General features: G+C 63.7%; 1 protein-coding gene across 2 annotated transcripts in view; it reads right to left on the reverse strand.

The window, feature by feature from the left end:
• SCUBE1 (signal peptide, CUB domain and EGF like domain containing 1) overlaps positions 1-16,067 on the reverse strand; it is a 129,492-nt gene that overhangs the window by 27,218 nt on the left and 86,207 nt on the right. For both annotated transcript variants that reach the window (XM_065924171.1, XM_065924160.1), the window contains 4 exons: positions 11,162-11,278; positions 5,861-5,983; positions 3,503-3,619; positions 1,426-1,548 (listed from right to left, as the gene is read on the reverse strand). In XM_065924171.1, coding sequence (XP_065780243.1) covers positions 1,426-1,548; positions 3,503-3,619; positions 5,861-5,983; positions 11,162-11,278 — 480 coding nt within the window. The remainder of the gene's footprint in view (positions 1-1,425; positions 1,549-3,502; positions 3,620-5,860; positions 5,984-11,161; positions 11,279-16,067) is intronic.

The following is a 16,067-nucleotide window of genomic DNA, read 5'->3' on the forward strand; positions in this document are numbered from 1 at the left end:
CAGGGCAATTCTTCCTGGAGTGAGCAATGAATTCAGCTGTTTGACTTTGGTACTAAGAGGTGGCCTCCATTCTTGGGCACAGTCATGCACCCACTCAACATGTACTGAGCGCCCACGACTGTCAGGCTCTGCTCAGGTGCTGGGAAGACAGCAGGGAACAAGACAAGCAGAAGTACCTACCCAGGTGTGCAGAGCGTGATCAGTGAGGACAGACTGACAACACCCAGCAGGCTCTGTGATGTACAGAGAACGTCTGGTTGGTGTGAAGTGTGATGGGAGAGAAAAAGCAAGGGCAGTGTTGGGAGGGAGCACAGAGTCGGGGCTGGCTGCTGCTCTGCTCTGGGTTTGTGGTCAGGAAGTCTCACCCACCCCGCCCCACTCAGCAGACTCTTGCAAGGAGTAAAGAGTCCTCCAGGCAGAGAGAGAGCCCGTGCACGGGGCACACTGCACCTTCGAGGTCAGGGAGGCCAGCATGGGCGGTGGGGGGCACGGTGAGGGTGGAGAGTGAGTGGGGGATGGGGGGGCGGCTAGCAGCCTCTGGGCCGCTCTAGGAACTCTGGCTTTGCTTCTGCGTGAAGAGGACTCACCGGAGGCTCTGAGCTGAGAGGGACGAACGCTGACTTAGATTTAAAAGCTTTAACGTGGGACTTCCCTGGTGGTCCAGTGGTTAAGACTCCAGGCTCCCAGTGCAGGGGAGGGAACTGGTCAGGGAACTGGATCCCACATACCACAGCTAAGAGTCTGCGTGCCACAGTGAAGACTAAAGATCCCACATGCTGCAGCTAACACCCAGCACAGACAAATAAATAAAGGACTTACTGATGAAAGATAAAATCAAAGGCTTAACTCTGGTGGCCCAGAGGATGTGAGGGCATGGCGGGCCAAGGATCTGAAAGCTGTGTCGGGGACATAACCCCAGCACCCAGGACAGGCCCAGCTCCCGGGACAGGCCCAGCACATAGCAAGTAGTCAGTATGTGTTTATGGAACCTGTAAGGTGGGGGCCTGCCCCACGCTCAGCCTGGAGGGGCTCGGGCCCCAGAGAACCCCGCTCTCCAGGAGGCCCTCCTCGCCAGACACGGTGGGGCCGGTGGCCCTGAGCAAGTAGCCGGCCTGCAAAGACCCAGGTGCTCCCCAGGCCAGGCTCCGGTGCTGCTGCACCCCGGGTAACCCCCCTCCGCGCCACCAGCTTCCTTGGCAGGACAAGGGGGGTGCAACTGAGGCCTCCACACTGCGCTCCGTCTGCGTGCCGACTCAGCTCCTCCTGCGTCAGTACACACGGACCCCTGGTCTCCGTTTCTGTGCCCCGGGCTGACACCCAGCGTGCTCTCCCCGGCGCACCCCTCTCCTTCCTCCAGCCTCGGTCCCATCAGCCGCCCGCGAGCAGCAGAGCACCTGCCCAGGGGCCCCCGCCCCGGGCACTCACCCACGCAGTCCTTGCGGTTCCAGTGCAGGCGCTGCCCCGGGGGGCAGACGCACTCGTAGCCGCCCTTGGTGTTGACACAGCCCTGGTCGCAGCTGCCATTGTTCATGCTGCACTCGTCCACATCTGGAGGCACAGGTAGGCGTAAGGGCGGGAGGTGGGCTGGACGGGCACCCTCGGGGCTGGCAGGGCGGGACCCACTACGGCGGGGGGCCAAGAACCCCAACCCTGACCCTTGCCTGGGGCTCTCACTGGATGCCGACAGGCGGCTGCGCATGACACACACGTGAGCGCGCACATGTGCACACGCACAGACATGGACACAGACACACACAGGGCCCGTGACACACGTGAGCTCACACACACGCACACGCACACACAGACACAGATACACAGGGCACATGACACACACGTGAGCTCGCACACACGTGTGCACACACACAGAGGGCACATGATACACATGTGAGCGTGTACACACACGTGCATGCACACACACAGACACGGACATAGACACACACAGGACCCGTGACACACGTGAGCTCACACACACGCACACGCACACACAGACACACAGGGCACGACACACACGTGAGCTCACACACATGCGCACATGCACACACACAGACATGGACACACACACACACAGGGCCCGTGACACACGTGAGCTCACACACACGTGCACGCACACACACACACACAGGGCCCGTGACACACGTGAGCTCACACACACGCACACGCACACACAGACACAGACACACAGGGCACATGACACATGTGAGCTCACACACATATGTGCACATACAGACACAGACACACAGAAACCCACACACAGGGCACATGACACACATGTGAACTCGCACACACACACACACACAGGGCTGCTGGAACCGACACACATCCTCCCCTAGGAACCTCAGAAGTTTGCTGAACTTGGGCAGCTGAGTCCAGACTCGGGGCGGGGCAGAGCGGTGGCACAAAGTGGAGCTGCAGTCAGGTTTGGAGGGGCCAGGAACGCCCAGCAGCGGCCCCGGGGTCCTGAGGCCTCATCCCGGTGCGGGACTCTGGACCTGCCCTTCCCAGCCCGTTCCCCCTCCCGCACAGGGCCCCGGGGCCCCGGGACATCTCCCTGAGGCCCTGCCATCTCTTGGGCCGAAGCCCTGTGTGTGGAAGCTGGTGCCAGGCTTTTGGGAGTCCCTCCAGAAAACTCTGCAGCTCCCCGCAGCACCAGCTGTGCCTGGGCCCACCCGACCGCCGCGGCTGCCCCCCGCAGGGAAGTGCGGCTACCCCCGGTCACAGGACAGGAGGAGACACGGGACGCGGGGCCGTGCTGGACGCCCCCACCTTCGCCCCTCTCAGCCCGTGCATCTGGAACCCCCCCCACATCCCTCCCCAGCCTGCTCCAGCCCCTGGGGCCCTCCCCGCCGCGTCCGGAGCCGTGTCCCCACTGGTGCTCTGACTTCCACTCTCCTGGACACAGAGCGGCAGAAGCGCGCTCCTTACACGAACTTGAACTCACAGGTCACACCCTGTCTTGACCCTCCAGGGGCTTCTCCTTGTGCTAAGAGCAAAGCCACAGGCCACTGGGGGCTCATGGAGCCCTGGGTCCTCCGTCGGTGCCAGGCACGACCCTGCCCTCATGGGGCTCTGGCCCCAGTGGCTGCCCCTCGGCCCCTCTGTGCTCCCTCTGCCTCAGGGCCTTTGCACGTGCCGACCCCGCTGGCCCGTCTCCCCTCATTCTGACTCCAGGACTCCCCCTTTGGGGCCCCCCACTGACCTGCCCCTCTCTGCTGTCAGCCCCTCCCCTGGAGTGAACTGGCGCTCTGTCCCGCTGTCCTCTCTTCCTGAGTGGGGTTTCCCAAAGGCTGCTGTTTCCAGGTCAGCGCCCAAAGCCTGTCTGAGGCCTGACACCCTGCCTCCCACCCTCCCGCCTCGCCCTTGGCTGAGCCCCTCCGCCCACCAGGCCCTCCCAGGCCCGTCAAGAGTCCAGGTCGGGGTGCGCGGTGCAGGGTGCAGTGTGGGGGGCCGTGCGGCCGGGCGCGTGCCTCGGGGGAGAGGTGGCCCTGGCGGGCGAGCTGCAGACCTCCGCAGTGGGTGGTCCCGTAGAGCGTGTAGCCGCGGTGGCAGAGACACTGGAAGCTGCCCGGGGAGTTGATGCAGGTGTGGTCACAGGTCCGCTCGAAGGAGCACTCGTCGATGTCTGTGGGGCCACAGGGAGAAAGGTCCGGGCGCAGTTTCAGGGCGTGGCGGGTGGCACGGCCTTGTCACTCAGAGGGGCATCTGTGCCCAGTGGTCCCGGGGCTCCGGGCTCAGCGCAGAGCCGACTCGCGGCAAACCTCAGACCTCTCGTCCCTGCCCGATTTTCCATTCTGTCCCCACGAACCTCGTGGTCCTGGGATAGAAGCCACCTCACTCTCTTTTCTGGAGGTGGGCAGGGAAGGAATATTCTGAGTAGAAGGGACTATTCTGAATCCTTGCCACTCCATTAGTTCACACACCAGTGTGATTTAGGGGAGGTATTCAATCCACACCGGCAGGAAACTGACAGGTCCACCCGAGGAAGAAGCGGAACTGTCACCCCAAGGCGTCTCTAGAGAAACCGGGGAAAACAGCACAGATAGAAAGGGGGCGCTGGTCGGGAAGATACCGCCTGTGAAGAGTAACCAAGGAGCCTTGACAGGAGGTGAGATTTGATCCTGACCCCTGGCAGCCGGGGTGAAAATGGAAAGAGGGAGGGTCACAGAGGGCCTGTTCCTGGAAGGGAGGACATGAACGTTGGGTTCACAGAAGACAAGTCTGTCCTGGCCACAGTTCTGAGGGAGACGGCCCCCGAGGGACGGGTGATGGGGGCCAGAGGGCAAGGCAGACGCTGACCTGCCTCTCCTCTGAATGTGCTGTTCATGTGACCGCAGACGTCCTCATGACTCACGTGCGTTTGTAATAACACGCGCACAAGGAACGAATCACTGTGGGCGCTCAAGGGAAGATGAGGTTCCTCCCGGGTGGGGGGATCTGGGAAGATCCCCTGGTGCCTGTGTGGGAAGGGCACTTTGGGCAAAGGCTGGGGGGGTGGCAGCACCCGACCCCCAGGGATTGGGTGGGGCTCAGGGGGGCTGGGGTGCCCTTCCCAAGGGCCCTGAGTGCCAACCAGAGAAGCCTAGACCCCTCCCCGCTGGAGCGGGGACCCAGGGGCCATGCTGGAGCGTGGCCCGGAGCCAGAGCCCAGGCCGTGGAGAGGTGGCTCAGGACGAAGGTGGAGGAGACTCAGCCGGAGCCCTGAGCCGCCCTACCGTGGCCTCCTCCACGCCCGCTACGGCTCCTCTCATGGGGCAGCGGGGATGCAGTCGAGGCTGCTCCCTCAGGCCTCCTGAGAACACAGCCAGGCACGGAGAAGCAGGGTGCCCGGGAGCCTTGCTTGGGCCTGGATAGATGCTAGGCTCCCAGGGGGGGCCCTCGTGGCCTGAGAGGAAGTCAGGGCCAGGCTGCCCGGCCAGGGATGCGGAGGCCCCGGGAGGGCAGGTGACCAGCTCAGGTCACATGAGAAGCCCCAGGCGGGGCTGGCCCTGGACCCTCCCTCACCAGCCTCTGCTTTCGCCTCTCCTTGGGCCCTGGGGGTGGGGGGTGCAGATCCTGGGCCCCTCGTCTGAGCGGCACTAAGAGTGGAAGCCTCAAGTTCACCGCCGGACGCCGCTGGCTGCACCCTGTGACTGCTGGGACCCCCGCAACAGGGCGACAGCCGCCGTGGGAACCCGGCCGCTGTCCCATCCCCACCACCGCCGGCCCTCCGCCTGCACCCTTCCCGGAGCCGCCCCCTTCTTGACGGGCTCCCTGTGGCCCCTCAGGATCCCCCAGCCCCAGGGCCACTTCCTGGATGGGCTGACCTCCCTGGCTCCTCTGGGAGGAAGTCGTCATCCTTCAAGCACTTCACTCCCGTCTCCCCTGCCCGTCCTCAGGCTCTCACCTGGGCTGTGACCCTTGACCTCTGCCCAAATCTCTCCTTTCGTTACCCCAAGTCCTAGCAGGTGCCCCGGGGGACCTCAAGGAAGGACTGGTGGGCAGCACCTGCCGTGTGCGACACTTTCCACCAGGTGGCATCATCCTACCTCTGAAGCCACCAAAGGTGGCCTGGGCACCCGGGGACTGAGGTCAGGCTGAGGCGCTGAGCCCTGCTACCTACTCGCTGGACCACCTGCACACGGGCTGACCCCTCCCCGAGCCTCAGCCGCCATCCCTAACAAGGAGGGCTTGGAATGGAGGCTTCTGATGGCTTCTGAGGGCCCCTAGGGTCACAAAGGAGCCCTCGCTCAGGGCAGAAAAATTACGACCAGCCCCCCGGGCCCAGCCCAGACAGCGGACAAGCCCCAGCCCAGGCTGCCTCCCCTCCTGGGAGCTGGGGCGGCCTGGGGGGGAGGGGAGCCCCACGGGGACGCGGACGGCTCACCTTGGCACGTCCGCTCATCGGTCAGCAGCTTGTAGCCCTTCCGGCAGCCGCACTCGAAGCTGCCCACGGTGTTCCGGCAGAAGTGGTCGCAGCCCCCGTTGTTGACCAGGCACTCATTGATGTCTGCGGAGCCGGGCGGGGGGGTAGGGGAGGCGAGGAGAGTGGGCTGGGGCCCCCGGGGGCAGGCAAGACCGAGGCCCGGAGCCGCACTTCCCTAACTGCCCGCTGCCCACCCGGGGGCTGCTTTGGGTCCCCAGCTGTGCCCAGGAAGGGGGCCTGGCTCACAGCCATGGTGGGTGGGCGGAGAGGAGATCCCCCCTCCCCCTGGGGACTTGGTGAGCCTGGCATGTGTGTGCAGGAGGGGACAAGGAACTCGTGTCTGCTGTGCCCAGCCAGACAGCAGGGTCGATGCCCCACACGCCCCTCCATCCCGGGAGGTAGGCGGGCCTGGAGCAGGCGGCTGCGGCCTGAGAGCCGTGACTCTGGCTGAGCTGCCGGATCCCCGGTCCTCAGCTCCCTGTCTGTGAGAACAAGGATCAGAAGCGCCCCTACTTGGAAGAACAGCGTAAGGATGAAATGAAATCGCATCCCTAAGGTGCTGGCCCGACCAGCTCTTTAAAAAGTAGGTTTACTGCTCCGGCTTTACAGACAGGGAGACTGAGGCTGGGGAGCTAACTGGCTCCAGGTGTCGCAGGCATCCGCGGGCTGCTCACTTCCCAGCCTGGCTCCTCACCCTTCTCCTTCCCCACGTCTGCCCATGGTTTGAGCCGTTTCTTCACTCAGCATTTCACGAGTGGTGGTGGCACCCTGACGGTCCCCAGGCGTGACCCCTCCCGAGCACCCCTAACCCGAACCCGTGTTTCAGGAACAAAGCTGCCTAAGGAGGGGCCGACGCCCCAGGGGAAGCAGCAGGACCCTCTGGAGGTCGTGGCACCTACCAGGTACCACTTCGTGCTGGTGAGCAGGCCAAGCGCTTTCTGGCAAAAAAGTCACTCATGTGACGGTCAAAACAACCTGGGGCTGGAGTCCCCACTTCACAGGGGGGAGGTCACAGGTCGTGAGCCCAGCCCCAGCTGCCTCCAAAGACAGGCCCCCTCCAGTGTGGCTCGCTGGCCCTGCAGCCTCCAGAGGAAGTGAAAGGGAAGTCGCTTAGCCATGTTCAACTCTTTGCAACCTCATGGACTAGAGCCTACCAGGCTCCTCCATCTATGGGATTTTCCAGGCAAGAGTACTGGAGTGGGTTGCCATTTCCTTCTCCAGGAGATCTTCCCGACCCGGGGATTAAACCCAGGCCTCCCGCGTTGTAGGCAGACGCTTTACCGTCTGAGCTACCAGGGAAGTCCTATCCAGGGGAAGCAGGTGTCAAGCTCAAAGCAAGGGCCTATCCAGGACAGACGTTCAGCCTCCGCTGCCCCCTCTCCTCACAGGACAATGGCGGAGGTTCTACCTAGAAGCCTCTGGCAGGAGACTGGAGGCCCCTCTTGGGTCTGTGACCCCGGGCAGGGAAAGGTACCTCTCTGAGTCTCAGGTTCCCCATCTGCAAACTGGGCTTCTAGCAGGCACCTCTCAGCATCATTCACTGTGATCGAATGTGCAGAGAGGACCCGCCTCCTTAGGAATGCCTCAGGCCTTCTGGAGCCCCCTATTTCCACTCTGCTCCCCACCTGGGCCTGTCAGCTGTCATAACAAGGGGCTGTCATAACAGTCAGCCAGGAGGCGGGAGGTGTGTCTCCTGGAGGCCCTGGCTGGTACAGCGGGTTGCTTGGGGGAGCACTCATCCCCGGCTCTAGCCCCAGATACAGTGAGGGGGCGGTGGGCTTGGACAGCCCCTCGGCCTTCATTCCGATGCGCCTCTGCCCCCCTCCACCTCCCGCCCCTTGAAGACGCCCCTCCCATTCCCTGTGAGTCACCCGGCCCCACCAGCGGCTGGAGCCCCCGTCTGGCCACAGAGGCTCGTGGCCTCCCCTCGGCCGCCTGGCCCTCCTCTTCTCTGCGCCCCTGGCTCCTGTTGCAGCAGTGCCACCCTGCTCCCCGGAACAGCTGTCCCCTGGGGAAGCCTTCCCTGATGTTCTCTCCAGTTCGCTGCTCTCTTGTCTCAGGACCTGCCCTCTGGAGAGGAGAGATGGCAGATAGGGCTCCCACGTGGAGCCCCAGGGCCAGGCAGGAGGCCTGCATGGAAGCGCTGCCCAGGAGGGGGCACTGGACGAACGGATGAGTGGATGAGTGAGTGAAGAGTCAGGGGGCTGAGGAAAGGGTGGGGTCCTGGCCACCGGGTGGGACATTCACTGCCTCTCCCACTGTTTGAGCATCAGTGTATGTGGGGGAAGGGGAGCGGTGAGCCGCAGGAACACGCGGTCGGACTACTGCCCCTGTCCCCCTCCGCCCATCCCACTGAGAGGGCACAGCCTGGCGCCCCCGGGACACGTGGGTGAGGGTGTGGGCAGGAGCAAAGGGAGGGCCTGGGGCGTGGGCTGGCCCACTGTGGGGCAGCTGCTGGGCAGAGCCCGTGGGCAGAAGGCGGGCAGAAGACAGGCCGTAGGGGGCAGTTCCCCTGGACTGTTCCAGCAGGGGCTGGGAGGAGGGGCTGGCATCCCTGAGGAGTTCAGGGTCCAGCTCAGGGAGTGGAGGCCCCAGACCTCCCTCCTCTCAGAAGGGCCAAGGGCCAAAGTGCCCACCTCCCAGTACCAGGCAGGGCAGCACCTAATGGCGCCTTGAGGCTGGAGACTGCCCTGCCCACACGCTTCAGACCCGCAGGGATCCAGGGCAGTCCTGTGGAGGCCCCATGGCCTGGCCTTTCAGGCAAAGCACGTTCACTTTCCACGGCTGCCTTCCCCTGCCCCTGTGACCCCCAGCCATCCAGGGTTTTCAGTTCTGGATCTTCCAAGACCTCCAACGGTTGGTCTTGCTTAACAACCATCGTTTGGCTTCCAGAAAACACTGAATCTTTGGTATCTTCCTCTGGGCCACTGCCAAGACCTGGGTGTTCACGCTGACCGAGGAGCCAGAAGCTCAAGGCCAGGGGACGCCCCCCAAGCTGGCCTGTCCCTGCTGGGCCCCTGCATCCTGCCCTGCACCCCCTCCAGCCAGGTCCTGGGAAACTCGGGCTGTAAGCCCAAAGCTCTGAGACACCAAACCCTGGGGTCTTGAGGTCAACACTTGGTTTCTAGGGTTCCCTCATTTGAAGATGTTATGATATTTGTATTATGCAGTTCTGAACCAGTCCCACAAGCTTTAAATTCTAACATTCACAACAATGTCCAGACTGTCCTTCTCCACCTCCACTGATCCCTGGCCCAATCCGCTGTCACCTCGAGCCTGGGTGTTGCCACACTACTGTTCCAGACCTTGCTCTGGAGCCCCCGAAACCCCTGTCCCCAGCGTGGCAGGGACCATCTCAGAACAAACGCCTGACCTGCACTGCTCCTGCCCAATAGCATCTCGGGATGAAGGGCCAACCCCTTCCCTCAGCCCAGCCTCCCCCAGATCTGGGCGCATGGGCTGCTTTGGGTCCTGGAACTCCCGGCCTCTGCACAGCAGTCATGGGGCCAGGATTAGAGCCTCCTCCTCTGGCCCCCTCCCTCGCCACCCCTGGTCCAGGCCAGGCCCGGCCTCACTCTCCCGCCCCGCAGGACTACTCTACCCAACACCAAGGGGTCCATGATACATGCTTATCTTGGTGATCTTTAAACATTAAACTCTGTCTTCTTTACTCAATAAAAGATCCCTGGGCACAAGGAATCTCTGCTTCATTCACCGGCCTGCCCTGCACCTGCACACGGGAGGAGCCCAGAAAACCTAGGGCCTGAGTGAACAAGAGGCCTTCCGACTCCAGGGCGGTGGGAGTGAGGAGGCATGGGTGAAGGCAAAGGGGCAGCTCTGGTTAAAGGGCCCAGTTGTGTTAAGAGGAATCACAGGAAACACGGTCAGGGGCTCAGACCGGTGGGCCTGGGGCTGTGTGGACAGCTGCCCTCCCCGTGTGGACGTCCCCTACCCTAGCCTCAAGGTGGAGGAGAACGGATGCCCCACGGCCCACCGTGGACGGGCAGGGGGCAGCACTCAGCATGCCTTAGTGCTCCTTGGGGGCCACGTGACTGCTGAGGCTCCTGTCCAGTCCAGACAGGTCGGCTCCCGGCGGCGAGCTCCTGATCTTGTGTCAGGACTGAGCCTGCCCCACCCTCAGCTCCTGGGTTGGCGTTGGACCTTGCAGGGGTGTGGAGGAGCCACACCCTGTAGAATCACAGAAGATTCTACCACCTTCTGTCCAGGCTCCAAGGGCAACGGGCCAGGCCTGCCGTGATGCTGCTGGGCAGTGAGGACCGCCGGGCCTGCGGTGGACCTGGGCCAGGCCTCCTGGTACCAAGCCCATGTGCAAGGCCTCAGATAGCCCTGGCCTGCCACCCCGCCCCCCCGCCCACTGGGAACACATCTCACTCTAAGTGGGCTGAGCAGGGGCTACAGAAGGGCTTTATTTTCAAATAAATAGGTGGAAGAACCATTATTTCTGTCAATAATCACTAGGTTCTTCTCAGCAAAGTGGCTGGGGAGGAGAAGTCATACCCCGTCTATTTTTACAGGCTTCAAAAAAGCCCATCTTGGACTCCTTAAAGTCACCCTAAGCGTCTGCTGTAAATGTTTTCACCCACTGGGTTTTGGACGTTCAAGTTCCTCTCCCTTTCCACGCTGGCCTCCAGGCCGGCCCACTTCCTGGCAGGGCGAGTCAGAGAAAGCTCACTCTTCTCTGGCTTCTGGCAGCCAGCAGACCAGGCCATTCCTGATCCCCCCACCCCTGATCCTGATTTTTTTTTCATTCTTAGTCCTTCAGTTGAGACCCCCGCCCCTAACCTTCCCTCCTCCGGGGATGAGGGTGCACAGTGTCCTCATTGGCCCAGCGCCGACAAGACCATCCTGTCCTGGCCTGAGCCCTGAGTCCCGCCTCCCCCCAGCTCTGCAAGACTTGCCCGGCTAAGGCCGGTGAGCCGAGGAACCGACCCCGCCCGGCTCCCGGGAGGCCACAAGGAACCTCTGCTGGCCCAGGAAGCCCCAGGTAAAGGCACCCCGCTTGTTCAACCCAGGGCACGGCCACGTTCTTTGGCATCGGGGCCCCACTTAAGCCTGTCGATATTCAGTGGAACCAGGGGCCCCTGAGCCCCACTGCAGAGCGCTGGGCCCAACTCCCTCTTCTCGGCCTCTTCAACAGAAACGCACCCTCACCCCTGCAGCCACACGCGGCTTCATGCACACAAGCGGGCAGCCCCCCGCCTGCCCGCCCCGGGCCCGGCGAGGGGGGCGGCCTGTGCTCACCTTTGCACGTCTTCCCGTCCGGCTGCAGCGTGAATCCCACCGGGCAGCTGCAGCGCACGCCGGTGGCCGTGTCCTTGCACGTCCGGTCACAGCCTCCGTTGTTCACCGCACATGTCTCTGAGGAGGCAGACAGGAAGAGAGGGTCTCAGTCTCCTGGGACAGAAGCCCCCTGCCTTTCCCCAACCTTGGTGGGATGTCTCCTGAGACTGGAGACCTGAGTTCGAATTCTAGCCGTGGGGCCTCTCTGAACCTCAGGCTACCGGTCTGTCAAGTGGGAGAATGACACTGCCCCTTCGCAAGATGACGTTGGATGGGCAAGCTTTGGAACCTGCAGGAGGCTGAGGCCACAGGGTCAACACCACTCACCAGGGCCAGTGCCGTGATGGGCCTGGCTGGGAGTTGACCGCCCAGGGACAGACGCCGAAACTCTTGCCTTGCCTGGATTCAGATGCCAAATCCAGACTGGCAGTTACTGGGGTTCCCAAGCTTGTCTCAGCCGTGGAGATGCGAGGGGAGGCTCCCAGAGCCCACGCACCATCCCTCACCTTGATGAGGCTCTCAGCCCAACATCTGTTCTCACTGAGCGATAAGCCAGAGTGTCTGGTTTTTGTCCACTTGAAGCTAGTCTAGTGATTTTTTTTTTCTTTTTCAAATTCAAAGGGGCTGGAGTGGCTGGGGGCATCGCGGAGGTCACTGAGCCTGTCGTGCGGTGAGAGTGAGCCTCCCCAGGCCCGGGGAGGGGCTGGCACGCCCGGGTCACTGTGGCACACGGAGGGGCCTAGTTCCCGGGACCCTGGGCCTTTCAGTCCGGGTTTCTGCCTGGGCATCTGGCACCTTTGATCTTGTGGGAACTGTGCCCGAGTGGGCTTCCCTCTCCTCTGTGCGGCTAGGAAGTGAGGTGCTGAGGGCGTCCGCTCGTATAACCGGAAATTCCCTGCCTGCCTACCGTGGCTCCCCCCAGGGGGCCTGGCCCCAGTGGGCCTCTTCCCTGAGGCTTCTCCCAACCGGTTTACCCTGTCTCTCCTTCCGTGGCGCCTGCCTTCCTGCAAGTGGCCTTCGGCTCTCTCCAGGGGGAGTTTGGAGCTGAACGTGGGAGTGATGACTGAGTACAGGAGTCCCTGCTGCTAATGCCCTTCCTGTGAGCTTCACCTTTCGGGGGTGGTCGGAGCAGGGAGGGGGGGAAGCCAGCTTTCTCCCTGCGTGCGTGTGATTCTGGGGGTCATCCTGAACACCCTGAACTCAGGGGCTGTGCCCGGCAGGCGGCCACCAGCCCTGCTCCTTGAGGCTAACATCTATACTGTGAGAGCTGGAGCCGTGACAGCTACTGAAAGGCCGGTCTCCTGGCTCCGACCCCCTCAGCCTTCCGGTGTTGGCCCCACACAGCCCGGCCCCCGGCTGGCTGGGCGCGGTGTCCACCTCCTTGCTGTGGAGTGTGCTGCCCGCTGCCTTGGAGGCCTCCTGTCTGCTCACGGCCAGCTCACAGGCCGTCTCCACAAGGAGCCTCCCGAGGCCCAGGTGCAGAAAGGAGGCCCTCGGCCCCCACCCCGCTCTGCTCAGGCAGGCGGACCTCGACGTTAGTGTGGGCCGAGCTCTGCACCGCATGCACCTGCCCGGGCCCTCCCGTCTCCCCACCCGCCTGCCTCCTGGGGCCAGTGGACGCCGGGCGGCCAGGGGGCGCCTCTGACGCTGTCATTCGCCGAGTGACCCAGGTAGGCCAGCCCTCGGGGCTCCATCCCAGCACCCACGCCTGGCAGGGGACAGTGAGCCTTCTGTCCCCAGGGCCGGGGGATCAAAGAAACCCCACCCTCCACAGCACCCAGCCCGGGGCCCAGCCTGCAGTAGCCGCTTAACAAACGTTAGTTTCCTCTCCTGAGGTTACAGAGGGAAAATCCCGCTTCCTGCTCTCAAACCCACAGCCCAGGTACCCCCCCCTCCCCCACCCCTCAGGTGCCTCTCATGTGGGAGACCCCTCTCTGGAGAGGGCACAGGGAACCTGCCTGCTTTCCAGGTGCCAGTGGTCAAGCCCAGGCCTGGGAGAGGTGGGGGAGCTCCGGGAGCAGGGACGGGGCGCAGCTGGGAGGCCTCACACGGTGTCAAGGGGATGATGGCCGGGCCTTTCCCTGGCAGTGGAGGTGAGACGTGCCGCGGGCACTGGGGGCTGTGACCCTGAGAAGCAGACCCCCCGGGGGTCCCGCTCCTCCAGACCACGGCCCCGCTCGGGGCAGCCAGTACCCTGGGGCTCACATGGTAACGCTAAGAGCCGGCATTCACTCCGGCTCTGCCGGGGCCTTCTCTGCCGGGCCCCGTTCCGGGCGGGGAGGGGTGAGTGGAGCGAGTGGCCCGCCATCAGCCTGCCACACGGGGACCTGCCCCTCCCTGTGCCGTTTCTGCCTTGCCCACCCGCTGTCCTGAGGTTCACGGACACTGCTGAGTGGGAGACATATGGAGAAGCTGACAGCAAGGCACAGCCAGTCCTCTGGGCTTTACGGTGGGGGCCAGGGACTGACAGGCTGCCTGGGTGGGACTGAGAGCTTCATCCCCGGGGGTTCCCAAGCAGAGCCTACTGGGTGCTCCGAGGGGAGCTTCTGGCCTGGCTCACCTTCAGACCCCGTCTCCAAGTGCCTCAAAGGACAGCCTCACTTCTCTGCGCCCCAAGACCAGGGGCCACCCAGCCTGCTGCCAGGCCACAGCTGCCTCAGATGCAGAAACCAGACGGCCCCGTCCTCCCCTGTGACTACAGGGGCACCCCAGCTGCAAAGGGTGGATGGCGGCAGCAGACTCTCTGGCCCGGGGAGCGGCTCTGAGCCCAGCAGCACAGGCCGTCTCCTCTGGCTCTTACCCGCCTCCCACTGGCTCCCAGGGGCCAGAAGGAGCTGGCATCTGAGGGCGGCTGCCTGCGGTCACATCTCACCCAGGAGCTCACACTGCCAAGGGAGGCTGGAGGCTAGGTGCAGGGGGCAAAGTCAAACCCCAGAGCACCGTCCTGGGGTCTCGAGACTTCCCGTTGGACCCTTGAGCCCTCTGCTGTCTCCCTGCACTTGCCTCTCCTTTAAGACAGCCGCTGGGTCTTTCTAAAAACCTCTCCTCTCCACCTGTAAGGGCCCCTCCCGGGGTGCCGCCCCGTGCAACTGGCATCACACCGTCTCATCCTCCAACCTCCACAGCCTTGCAGAGCCCCAGGGGTGGGGGGCCCTTTTGCAGGTGGAGGAACTGAGGCTCAGAGAAGTTGGGTACCTTTCCTAGGCAGGATCAGGCTCATGATCTGTGGGACCCGGGGTGAAATAAAAATGAAAGGCCCTTGTTCAAAAACCGTTAAGAATTTCAAGACAGCCAAGCACTCAGCCAACTGTGGGCCCTTCCGAGGGCAGGGCCCAGGGGCGGGGGGCCCCGGTCACGCAGCACAGCTGGTGGCCCGAGGGGGCAGTGACACATGCCCCAGTGCCTGGCCTCCTCGCCGAGAGAGTGGGGAAACTCTCACCCCACAGGGTTGGGTTGGCAACTGGGCCAGGGGGAGGCTGAGCCTGGGGTCAGGGGACTGACGTGGAAAGGGACTTGGGGTGAACAACCCTCTCCAGCAGGCAGGAAAACCCAGACGGGTTAAAAGGGCCGTGTTGAGTCTTTCCCGGAGGGGAGCCCTGTTTCAAACCAAGCCCCACGACAAGCCCAGGACACAGAGGGGGAGCAGACACCGCGCAGGGGGAGCAGACGCCGGGAAGCCTAGGCGGCCGCTCAGCTGAACCTGCCGCGCAGCCCAGCCAGGGTCTGACTCGAATGGACGGCGGCATGGCCCCTTCAGTTGGTGCTGCCTGCGTGCACCACCCTAGATCTGGGGCCAGGTCTGGCCTGAAGGATGGTCTCAGCCACAGTGTAGTGGCTGAAACAGGAGCTATATGGGGGCAGAAAACACCACTCCCGACGTTGGTCCTGTGAGCTTGGGCAAGTACCATGACACCCCCGAGAGGCTCTGAGCAGGTGAGCCAGGTTTGGCCCGGGGACCTACAGAGATGCTGCCAGCCCTAGGTCTGCCCTGCCTCTTAAGGCCTCACCCTGGTGGTGGGAGCAGCCCAAAGCCCCCGCTGACATGTGTCCGGCCTGTCGGGGCTGGCGCACCTGCCTTTCTGCCCCTGGGGTCTACTGGAGCCCGCTGCGGACCCCCTGAGCCCGAACCCTCTCCCGCAGGTGACTCCTGAGCCCTCGGGGGCTCCGAACACTTGGGGGTAAGAGCCCCGCTCCTGGGCCAGGCCCTGACACAGCGACCGGTCTCCCTTGCTGCCCAGCCTCTGTGTGCCGGCTCCCCGGCCCCCGGGCACCCTGCAGTCTGTCATGAGCACTGGGGTCCCTCACCAAGCGCCACAGTGCGGCTGACCTTCCCCACAGGGCCCCCCTAGGCCGGGGTGCTGGGGGAAGCTGCCCCAGAGTGCCCGGGCCTCTGCGGGGAGCTGGGCCCCGGGCACAGGCTGGTGTGATGGTGACGGCCGAGAGTGGGAGTCGTGGGGGAAGCGGGGTCAGGGCAGCTAGGAGGCAGGCGGTGGTGGAGGCCAGGACTGCAGGCCTGCACCACCTCTCAGGGCTCCGGCTGCCAGGGAGCTCGACTTGCCGCGGGGGAGGTTTCTGTCAGTAGGACTGTCTCCCCAGAGGCACCAGGAGTGGTTGTGATTCCAGGGGCAGCTCCCTTCCCATGGGCCTGCCGGGAGGGCGGGGGTTTCTCACCAGGGCTCAAGGGCAGAATCTCCTGAACTTGAGGATGGCACCCTATGGTCTGTGGCAACCCGTGCCGGGGAGCTGAGGCCAGGGGAGGGGCCGGGAGACCCTGGGGAGGTTTCTTCGCCTGGTTTGCGGGATCTCGAAAGGCCCAGAAGGACACTGAGGTTTTGTGCTAAAGTGGGTGGCAGGGCACACCGTGGCA

Source organism: Muntiacus reevesi, chromosome 1 (genome assembly GCF_963930625.1).
Source record: "Muntiacus reevesi chromosome 1, mMunRee1.1, whole genome shotgun sequence".
NCBI classification, from domain to species: Eukaryota; Metazoa; Chordata; class Mammalia; order Artiodactyla; family Cervidae; genus Muntiacus; species Muntiacus reevesi.